General features: G+C 43.3%; 2 protein-coding genes across 4 annotated transcripts in view; one reads left to right on the top strand and one right to left on the bottom strand.

Moving 5' to 3' along the window:
* The window catches only part of ing3 (inhibitor of growth family member 3), a 9,213-nt gene extending 8,344 nt beyond the window's left edge, over nt 1–869 (bottom strand). The window contains exons 1-2 of the mRNA XM_015399394.1: nt 751–869; nt 567–638 (exon numbers count right to left, since the gene is read on the bottom strand). Of these exons, the coding sequence (XP_015254880.1) occupies nt 567–638; nt 751–778 (100 nt within the window). The 5' untranslated portion in view covers nt 779–869. The remainder of the gene's footprint in view (nt 1–566; nt 639–750) is intronic.
* Nucleotides 870–5,887: 5,018 nt separating this feature from the next.
* tspan12 (tetraspanin 12) overlaps nt 5,888–11,149 on the top strand; it is a 12,224-nt gene continuing 6,962 nt past the window's right edge. Inside the window, exons 1-3 of one of the 3 annotated variants that reach the window (XM_015399398.1) lie at nt 5,888–6,363; nt 6,693–6,775; nt 10,516–10,651. In XM_015399398.1, the coding sequence (XP_015254884.1) occupies nt 6,298–6,363; nt 6,693–6,775; nt 10,516–10,651 (285 nt within the window). In that variant the 5' untranslated portion in view covers nt 5,888–6,297. Of the gene's footprint in view, nt 6,364–6,692; nt 6,776–8,598; nt 8,735–10,515; nt 10,652–11,149 lie in introns of all 3 variants that reach the window. The other 2 variants (XM_015399396.1, XM_015399397.1) reach the window with 2 other exon arrangements.

The following is an 11,149-nucleotide window of genomic DNA, read 5'->3' as shown; positions in this document are numbered from 1 at the left end:
TTTTTAAAATATTTTTTGTTGTTGGCATTCATATAAATATACTGGTGTGATAACTTACTGTACATTTGATTGTTTTTTGGTATACGTCTATTGTGAATTTATAGCCCCCCCTGGAGAAAACTGCACCAGCCAGCACTGCTGTAATCCCTGCTGCTCTTAAATATTTATTGAGAAACATGGATTATTCTCCATCTCCTCTCATCATTATCCCCACTTTGGGGTGGCCTGTTACTTGAGCTCCACACAAAACAGAGTAAAGATTGTGTTTGAAGTTAAAAAAAAAGTGACAAATCACTTCAGTTTTAGGATTTCAAGCTTTTTAATGTAATTTTAGGATTGTTTTAGAGACAAAAACATAGTTAATTTAGAGTACAACCCAACAGTTCCTGTTGTTGGTCAGTAGGGGGCACTGTTGGACACTTAAACCCATAGAGATGCCCGCTTTCCTGTTTAAAATGCTCAATCTGGCTCTAAGAATCTCTATAAACGCTCCTCTGCTAACTTAAAATCACTCTGAGGGATAAACACGTCGTGTGTAACGGTGTGTCTGTGTTCGTTGACCGTACTCTGAACCTGAAGGTCCATCTCCCTCATTTCCGTAAACCTGTCGCGGAGGTCCATGGGAAGCTGTTCGATCACTGCGGGAGGAGAAAACAAGGACGTTGATGGTCCGACCAAGAAATAACACCAATTTAGCGCTTATTACCCCAATAAAACCCCGCAGCCCCCCGGGTACAACCCCGAACTCACTCTCCAGGTAGTCCTCCAGATACAACATCGTGCTGCTTTTAAGCTTTTAGCCGTTTTTATCAAAAAATTTCGTCTTTCAAGATGGCGCCTCCAGCCGTAGACCCGCTCAGAAAAAAAATCATAAAAATAGAAACAACAGCGTGTGACGTCAGTGGTCTTCCGTTATCTGATTGGTGTAAAAAGTAACGTTAGCTTTTGATTCGCTGATCGGGGTACTGTTGTATCATGGGGGCTGTAGTTTAGTTTTAGGGCTTTTGTTAACGTAAAACGCACTTTATTTTCCTTTTTGACGTGTTTTAAATTAGTTGCAACATTTTGCTGATTTCAATGCTTGTAATTTACAGCAAAATACTTGATTTGGTTCCTTAACGCTTTCATGTTCGTCACTTTTATTCAATTTAATAAAAAAAAAAACAATGTATATTTTATTAAGTACTATTTGATTTCATATTTACTTTTACATCTATTTCTTTTTGCAACTAAATTATTACAAATCACAGGATCTTCAAACTGTTTTCTTCTTAATTTTCTCTCTTATCTTTTTAAGCCTACATAAAAATAAATGAAATTGATAAATAATTGATAAATAAATCTATTTATTCATAAATAAGAAAATAATTGCTTAGCAGTTGGTCTCTGTTCAAAGTACAGAAACTATAAAGGATAGAATAGACTGGAATCACTGACCAAATCAAGTCAAGTCTGAAGATTGACAAACAGTTTAAAGCTAAATTTTAGAATAAGATTCTGTACAGTAAGGGTATTTACAACCAGGGCCGGATTTAGGAAATTTTGGGCCCTAGACAAAAACAATTGGGGGCCAACTGAATTGAGAAGACAACACATAAAACAGACCCATTATACAGATACAGAAATTTTAATAGAATAGACATACATTATTAGTTCTAGGTTTTCTCCCTTTTCTTGTTGTTTTCCTCTCTATGTTTTTTACTCAGCTGACTGTTCATGCTGTCTCAAAAGGCATGAAAGATTTTTTCCAAGCACTAAGCTCACTTAGCTGATTGCTCCTTCCTGTGTTTCCAAAAAGGCGATGGCAAAAGTAAATAACCCAGTCCTTCTTTTCACTGTAGACAAGCCATGATCTGCTTCTCTGTTCTCCATTTTTCATTTGGATGAAATAATAGCTGCATGAATCATGACAGCAGACAAGATAGAGGAGAGCAGGAGGCGGGGTTACCAATCTACTTGCTCTAGAGAGCAGAGTTCGCTGCTTTTAGATGTTGTCGCCAAAGTCTCCAGTAGCTGAAAACAGACGCTAGATTTGGTGCTAGGCGCTTTTTAGAAATAAAATGCTAGAGGCGTCTGAAAAATCACTAAATATAGCCCCTAAAGCACTAAGTTGGCAATACTGCTCTTCCATCGTATGTTTTCAAATGGTTTGCTGCTGTCTGTTTGGACCATCCTGAACATGTGCAGCAAATGAACTGATCCAATATGGTGGACACTGAAGAGGGGGGCTGAGACACACTTAATATTATAAGTGTTCTGATGGCATTTTAGCGAAAGGATTTTTATCAAAAACATAATTAATGTGCACAGATAAGTAATAGCTGTATTAACCATACATGAAAACAGAGTTTTATGTTTTCCCCAGGAACTTGGGGCATAACATAAAAAAAAGAAAACTGCAGAATTAATGAACAAATAAATACAAAGATTCAAGAGTCATTCCTGTAATATATATATATATGTTTAGCTGAAGGACTTGTTTTCGCCTGTTCTCGCTTTCACATCCCTGGACATTATTTCCCTTTCTGTAATTAAACCTTTTCATAGATAACTGTTCTGATTCTTATTTATTGTGTCGTATTTCTTTACTTTTGTCAGTCGTACAGCTGTATGTCCAATGTGGGATGAATAAAAGTCTTCAAAGGAGGTTGATTAAGATGGATAAAATGATGTTTCTTCAGAAGGACCTTATGCTGCAGATGATCCCATTTTTATCTGAGTGTTTCTGTTCCTCGCAGGTTTTCCTGCTGCTTGAAGCTGCAGTTAAAAAGGAAACGTCTTAATGTTTGAGGATAGCATGTTAAGTTAGAGCTACGGTTACCCTAACTCTAACAGTTATATCTAATAGATTTGAAAAGCCAAGTCTTTCCAGCAGAAGACGTCCTGTTTGGTCTCAGAATCAGAACAAGAGGAGAAACATGGTGCTTATAATGTTCTTTAATGGAAAAACCCGCTTCATTCAGCTGGAGTTTAAACTTTGTTTGGTGCAGCCATTTGGTTCAGTGTTGATGGGATGTGAACTCCTTACAAATGTTAATCTTTGAGCTCCAAGTCTTTAATGTTGAAAGGCCCCCTTGCCATCACCCTAATCATGATGGTCCTGCACATAGATCCCACTCTGGACAGAATTCATACAGGAGCCAAAGTCAGAACAAACATGTTGGTGGAATCAAGGCCTAGGGCCCAGTCCCAATTTCTCGCTGTTGGTTCTGAGAACACTCCAGTGAGTTTGCTCCACAGTGAAGTACACTCAATAAGGGAAGTACAAGTTAAGACTTTCTCCCTAAGGAATGGGACACCACTAGTTGTAAAATTACATCAGACTGTACACTTCAGTGATGTTTTCACCTATGTCATGCGTGAACACATCCTGAGTCACCTTCTGCATGGGCAACTGAGAGACGCTGGCTAAAAATGGCGTCCCTCAGTCAGATCAACCTTGAACTAGATCCAGCTGACCCCGTGGCGCCCGAACATCCAACCAACCCCACTGCGGTCATAAACATCCTACGTTACCTTGAAAAAAACTGGGTAGATTTGCGTATTAAAAGAAATAGCAAATAAATAACGAAAAAAAATAGCGAAAGAAATAACAATATTCATATTTTAGCACAACAGTAAGGAATTCAGTTGTATTTATGTCTAACTAAGATATCCCAACTTATTTTTTTTTTTAAATGCGTGGTTGGGCTTGCAGTTGGCACAGTGGTTAGTTCGCACGACCCATGTACGGAGGCCTTAAGGCTTATTTATACTTCGAAATTTGTTTGTCCGCGTAGGTGTCACAATGAACGCAGAGACGTCCCCGCCTTCTCCGCAGACACTCTGAGATACTCTGGTGCAACTCTCCCAAATTGTAGGTTGTCGCAGACAGGTGGCCTCTGATTGGTGAAATCTACATCCGCTCTACACTATGCGTATTTCCTGTTTGGTACCGTACTGCCTTGTTTTGTTTGTATGACCGCCAATGTGCAAAACGACTCGAGAACGCTGGGACCCCTTTTCCACCTGGATCCCTGCTCTTTTTCGCCCTCATGTCCGTCCATTGTCCGACAAACTTGCCCCTGTTTCTAGAACCATCTCACACCAGCGACAAGCTAACTGCGACACACTGCTGCGGGAGTATAACCAGCCCTTTAGTCCTTTATGCAGCAGACCAGGGTTCGAATCCAACCTGTGGTCCTTTGCCGCATGTCTCTCCCCCTCTCTTATACCCCCTTTCCTCTCATCCTACTGTCAGAAAAAGGAGCCGCTAGTGCTATAAAAACTCCAAAAATGAAAAGAAAAAAATGTGTGGTTAATATATTTACATTAGTGCAGTTCTTTACTAGCCTGGGTGCCAATCCGAACTTAGTCCCGCCCAAAACGTTTGAGGTCGGGAAGTTCGGTCTGGCATGCTCAATAGTAGCGCGAGTATGCTCGCACAATATCTGGCGGGCCAATCAAAGCGCGCTTGGGTGACAACAACAATGGCTGCCACTGGAGAGTTGAGGTGTGTAGATTCTGCTATTGGGTCTGTTCTAGAAGATATCGACAGCAAATTAATTTTAAAAGAGGAACAGAGAAACGCGATCAAGGCATTTGTTGAAAAGAAAGATGTTTTTGGCTAGCCTGGGTGCCATTCCGAACTTAGTCCCGCCCACAAAGTTTGAGGTCGGGAAGTTCGGTCTGGCTCTGCTCCATAGTAGCGAGTATTTTCGCCCACTGTCAGGCGATCCAATCAAATTGTCAGGGCGGGCTTTATACGATGATGGACAGATGACCAACAGTAACGTAATCAACCACGTCACCAAAGCGCGCTTGGTTGACAACAATAATGGCTGCCGCTGGAGAGTTTGGGTGAGTAGATTCTGCTATTAGGTCTGTTCTAGAAGATATCGACAGCAAATTAATTTTAAAAGAGGAACAGAGAAACGCGATCAAGGTTTGTTGAGAAGAAAGATGTTTTTGGCGTCCTTCCTACGCGATTTGGCAACAGTTTAATTTATCAGCTGGTTCCCTTGGTCGCTTAATATACGTCACGCACTCCGTTGCTCTTATTGGTTGTAGGTCTATCCAATTGAGTGCAGAGGCATTTTTTTTCCTGGTTCGTTTGAAACACGCCCAATAATCACAGCTCTATGGAGCAGTATCAGACTCATATTCTGACTAGAATTGAGTCGGACTACGTCAGGCTAGTGATTTACAACAGCCGGACAGCATTTTTCCATTTTTACTAAATGAGTTCTCGGAAGCCACTCTGTTCCACAGTCAGCTCCTGACCTCACTTGGTCAGAAGGGATCATTTTAAGGGCTGGAGGGCACTTCCCCCCAGCTCTTATAACTATTGGGACACACTAACCTTACATATGAACGAGCAAAACTGAGTGCTAGGGTCCAAACTGAGTGCAAGTGAGAGAAAAAGGACTGGGCCCAAATCAGCTGGATTATTCTGGTGTGGTAGTGGTGGTTCAGTGGTTGGAGAGCAGAGTGTTAGGCTAAAAGGTTTCTGGTTCAAATCTCTGACTGCCACTGCTCTGTGAGGGAGTTCATACTCCCCACAGTGGGAGTGGGAACAGAGTTTTCATTGTTTCCCCCCCATGATGATGTGGTTTTAGATGCTTGATAAACCACAGATCAGCTGGTTCTGCTGGGCCCGGTCTGGGTTTGGGTCGGCCCTGTTTCCAATGAATGGAAATGAATGACATGTCCTCATAAAGATCGCTGCGGAAGCTGCCGTGTGTGTGGCTTCCTCCCTGCAGCTTCATCCTCTTCCTCACAGCCTGTTGACCCTGTGCCTCTGCGGCTGGAGGCGGACACATTCCTCTGTCCTCCCCCAGGACCCGAAGCCGCTGACGGAGGGACAGAGGGAGGGACAGGGAGTGTCAGAGGGGGGAGCCCGCCGCAGCTTTATTTAGGAAGGGGAGGCATTGGGACAGGACGTCTGCTTGGAGTGTTTACAGCAGGAACAGGTTCTGAAGCCGATCTCTGGATCTTTGTGGGTTTTCAGCTCTGCAGCTTCAGCCTGATGCTGCTGGATCTTCTGGGAAGGAGACTGAACACATTTTAAGTTCTCTTTGGGTCGGGTTCAGAGAGTGATGTTGGATTTGGAGATATCAGCTGCAGAACCTCCATCAATCGGCCTAGGAGGTGAGGGAAACTAGGAAACCACCTGTTGGGAGGAATGTGGACATTAGGCACGGACCCAGGCTCTGGTTCCAGCAGCAAGCCCCTCCACGGTGTCAGGTGTCTGCAGTGAGCATGGGGCCATGGGGTCCTGGGCTCAGGTGAGCCACTCACGGCAGCTGCGGTCTGGATATGGCTCAGGAGGATGCAGTGAGGTGTCTGCGCTGCCTGCTCTATGCGCTGAACCTGCTGTTCTGGGTGAGACAGTGGCAACATTCACACTAACCATGATTCTACCGCCGCCGTGACAGGTTATCACACCAGCAGAATAATCAGCAGCCGGTCCTGATGCATAGCTGTGAAAACGCACCGTGCAGTTCTCACATGGGACATCCACTCAGGTGGAGGAGCTCGTGTGAGAACTTCTCTGATCGGGCGTAAAAGCTAGGATGGCAGCTTGACAGCGAGAGCAGCGGGGCTGCAGGGGAAGTGGGCCGTGCTCCATCTGTCTCAGCATGTCTCACATTTTCAGGGGTTATTTCCAGGCGGCAGAAACTGATCCGTGTTGTTGATTCCTCTGTGCGCAGCTGATGTCGGTGTGTGTGCTCGGTGTGGCAGCCTGGATCAGAGACACCCTGAACACCGTCCTGACCCTGACAGCCCACACCAGGTGAGTCCAACAGGAGCTGTCCTGCAGACCAATCAGCCTGACTGTGACAGAAGTCTGAATTAAAAGAACGTTCTGGAGATCAGAACATCTGAACATTGATCTACTGATTGGATCCAGCCCTGAATCATGCTGTGGTTCTACCTCCATCGGTCATCTCTGATTAGATCCTGATTTTTAATTCCGGGTTTTCCTTATTCCTTGGATTAGTTCTGACTGGATCATGATCTCTTTCAGCACATCGGGCATGGTGGTGGTGGGATAATGATCTGGGCACGCGCCTTGTTTCTGCTGAGTGGTTCGATGCGGTTCAGTCTAATCAGATATTTTTAGTGTTTCCTTGATTGAACTGGACCGCACTGTTCAGAATAATTGGTGCGGTCCGCTTAGGGGCGGGGCTAGGGGTGTAGCAATCCACCGATTGGTGCACAGCAACATCACACCGGGATGTCTGGTTGCAGAGAGACTTTGAGTGGAAAGACTAGATGTATCTGGATCATTCAAGCACTTTAGAACCGCGGTTACCTTGACCGTACCACTCAGTGATCGATTGATAATTTGATTGGCTTTATTGATCTCACAGCGGAAAAGTGTACTTGTTACATCGGCTCAATAGTCAAAAAGAAGAAGAAGGTGCCAAAAGGAGGAAAAGGTACATGGGGGGGTGTTTATACAGTATATACAGTGCCTGGTTCTGCTGGAGGTTTCTTCCTGTTAAAAGGGAGTTTTTCCTCTCCATTGTCGCTACAAGCATGCTTAGAGTGAGGGATTGTATTTGAGTCAATGAGTCGATGCAATCAACTGGTTTTCCTTAGATAGGAAACTTTGTATCAATCTGACTGGATGATCTGGTTGAACTGTAAAGTGCCTTGAGATGAAATGTGTTGTGAATTTGGCGCTACATATATAAATAAACTGAATTGAATTGAAACTGAATACAGTGTGTCCACATATATGTATATACTGTATAACAGCTTAAGTCTCTTATTTAACAGGAGTGTTATTACACAAGGTATCAAATGGGTATTTACAGTAGCAGCCACTCGAAATGGCCCTTTCCCAGTCCAGTCAAATGCCAGCCGAATGGCAACGCACTTCCCTGCAGCTCCCAGCAAAATCCCCTCCAACTCCCAGCTACTGGCCTTCTCATGGGCGTGCATATTTTTTTAACTCTGACTCCACCCTTTCACTGAATTACAGCGTCTGACCAGGAGATAATGCCGCTCTTTAGATCTTAATGTCCACAAATCATGACAGAAGGAATAAAGAAATTATAGGGGGCCAGCCGGGGGCCAGCTGAGGACCAGCTAAGGGCCCATCAAGGAAAGTGGGGACATTTTGAATGGCTACTATAGATGGGTATTTATATATATTGTTATTGCACTGGGTGTCAAATATGAAAAACAGGTTATTGCACAGGATATTAAATAGTAATTGCACATTAGATATTGCACAAGTTATTGCCGTTATAGTGCTGCATTGTAGAGTCTGATGGCAGCAGGGATGAATGACCTGCAGTGGAACACGGGCCTTAAACGTTCCTAAAACACTTTAGATTTTAAAATCTAAAACTATTCTGTTTTTTTTATTTTTTTTATTTAAATAGTCAATGTATAACATGGATCCATAAAAAAAAATCATTTAATTTCAGTGTTAAATTCTGTTTAGAGTAACAGATTATAATAAAAAATGTCTCTGGACCTTTACTGGTTATTGATTTTCTTTATTCAGACCCCACAGATTTTTAATTGGTAACCCCTGCTGTAGACCAAAGGATCCCAGACATTAAGCTGTTCTGGTTCTGAAAGGTGTTTCTCCTGCTGCAGGTTGGAGGATGCTGCGGTCCTCACCTACTCTCCGGCGGTCCATCCGGTCCTCATCTGCGTGTGCTGCCTCCTCCTCATCGTGGCCATGGTTGGGTACTGCGGCACGCTGCGGTCCGACCTGCTACTGCTCTCCTGGGTACCGACCTCTCAACAAACAGTCAGGTTCTACCCAAACACTGGATGGACCGGTTCGTACAGCACAGCTTATATTTGAAGCGTTCAGTCCGGACTGGTCCAAACAGAACACTTTATCCACAGAAAACATTTAAAGGTGCAGTAGCAGATCTTTTCTGATGCATTTTATACCATGTGGCTTAAGGATCTCCCCACAGCTGCTTAGCAAGCAGTGAAATAGAAGGTGTGGAAGTTAAACTAAAATAAATGGTCCCCACTACAGTGAGAAATCAATGAATAACCCCAACCAATCATATTGTACACCATTGGTTCCTCACACGTCAATCATGGTCGTCTGCTTGTCCCTCCCCCCTGTGCGCGTACCCAGTGTATTCTCATTATTAGTTCGTATGAAATCGTACGAAAAGTTATGCACCGTAATTTCGTATGTTTTAGACGTTTTTTTGTCGCATTTCGTCGTATTTTTACGTCTTGCCTCGAGACAAGNACTAATTTCATATTTTATCACTAAATAGCTTAATACAGACATAATATTTAGTGATATGCAGCCTTATTCTACTAAGATGAATAGGCACATATATAACGCTAAATGCGGCAGTATAGGGGAATTAAAACCATTTCTTACCTTGAAATAGTCAGAAATACGTTTCTGCTGCGTATTGCTAGCAATGCCTAAATTTCACTGATTTTCACTGATTAAATTGGACCAAACTGTTCAGAATAATGGTACGGTCCGCTTAGGGGCGGGGCTAATGGTGTAGCAATCCACCGATTGGTGGACAGTAAGAAAACATCACACCGGGATTTCTGGTGGCAGAGAGACTTGGAGTCGAAACACCAGCTGTAACAGACTGGATCCTTCAGGCACTTTAGAACCGGTGTGACCAGGACCGTACCACTCAATGATCGATTGACTGATCTCTGATTGAGCTTAAGTCTCTTATTTAACAGGATTATTATACAGTGTTATTACAAAGGGTATTAAATGGGTATTTACAGTAGCAGCCATTCAAAATGGCCCTTCCCAGTCAAACGCTAGCCAAATGGCAGCTTCCCTGCAGCTCCCAGCCAAATCCCCTCCAACTTCCAGCCACTGGCCTTCTCCTGGTCGTGCAAATTTTTTTACTCTGACTCCACCCTTTCACTGAATTACAGCGTCTGACCAGGAGATAATGCTTCTCTTTAGATCTTAATGTCCACAAATCATGACTGAAGGAATAAAGAAATTATAGGAGGCCAGCCAGGGGCCAGCTGAGGACCAGCTAAGGGCCCATCAAGGAAAGTGGGGACATTTTAAATGGCTACTATAGATGGGTATTTATATATATTGTTATTGCACTTGGTGTCAAATATGAAAAACAGGTTATTGCACAGGATATTAAATAGTAACAGCACATTAGATATTGCTCAAGTTATTGTCCTTATAGTGCTGCTTTGTAGAGTCTGATGGCAGCAGGGAAGAATGACCTGCAGTGGAACACGGGCCTTAAACGTTCCTAAAACAATTTAGATTTTAAAATGGAAAAATGTTCTGTTTTTTTCATTTTTTATTTTATTTAAATAGTCAATAGTCACATGGATGCATAAAAAAATCATTTTATTTCAGTGTTCAATTCTGTTTAAAGTAACAGATTATAATAAAAAAATTTCTCCAGACCTTTACTGGTTATTGATTTTCTTTATTCAGACCCCGCTGATTTTTAATTGGTAACCCCTGCTGTAGACCAAAGGATCCCAGACATTAAGCTGTTCTGGTTCTGAAAGGTGTTTCTCCTGCTGCAGGTTGGAGGATGCTGCGGTCCTCACCTACTCTCCGGCGGTCCATCCGGTCCTCATCTGCGTGTGCTGCCTCCTCATCATCGTGGCCATGGTCGGGTACTGCGGCACGCTGCGGTCCGACCTGCTACTGCTCTCCTGGGTACCGACCTCTCAACAAACAGTCAGGTTCTACCCAAACACTGGATGGACCGGTTCGTACAGCACAGCTTATATTTGAAGCGTTCAGTCCGGACCGGTCCAAACAGAACACTTTATCCACAGAAAACATTTAAAGGTGCAGTAGCAGATCTTTTATGATGCATTTTCTACCATGTGGCTTAAGGATCTCCCCACAGCCGCTTAGCAAGCAGTGAAATAGAAGGTGTGGAAGTTAAACTAAAATAAATAGACCCCGCTGCAGTGAGAAATCAATGAATAACCCCAACCAATCATATTGTACACCATTGGTTCCTGACACGTCAATCATGGTCGTCTGATTGTCCCTCACCCCTGTGCGCGTACCCAGTGTATTCTTATTATTAGTTCGTACGAAATCGTACGAAAAGTTATGCACCGTAATTTCGTATGTTTTAGACGTTTTTTTGTCGCATTTCGTCGTATTTTTACGTCTTGCCTCGAGACAAGATATCCTTGCGCA

The sequence above is a fragment of the Cyprinodon variegatus genome, unplaced genomic scaffold, assembly GCF_000732505.1.
Source record: "Cyprinodon variegatus isolate N-32 unplaced genomic scaffold, C_variegatus-1.0 Scaffold1007, whole genome shotgun sequence".
NCBI classification, from domain to species: domain Eukaryota; kingdom Metazoa; phylum Chordata; class Actinopteri; order Cyprinodontiformes; family Cyprinodontidae; genus Cyprinodon; species Cyprinodon variegatus.
The sequence above is the reverse complement of the archived record's forward strand: the minus strand, read 5'-3'. Positions and strand labels throughout refer to the sequence as shown.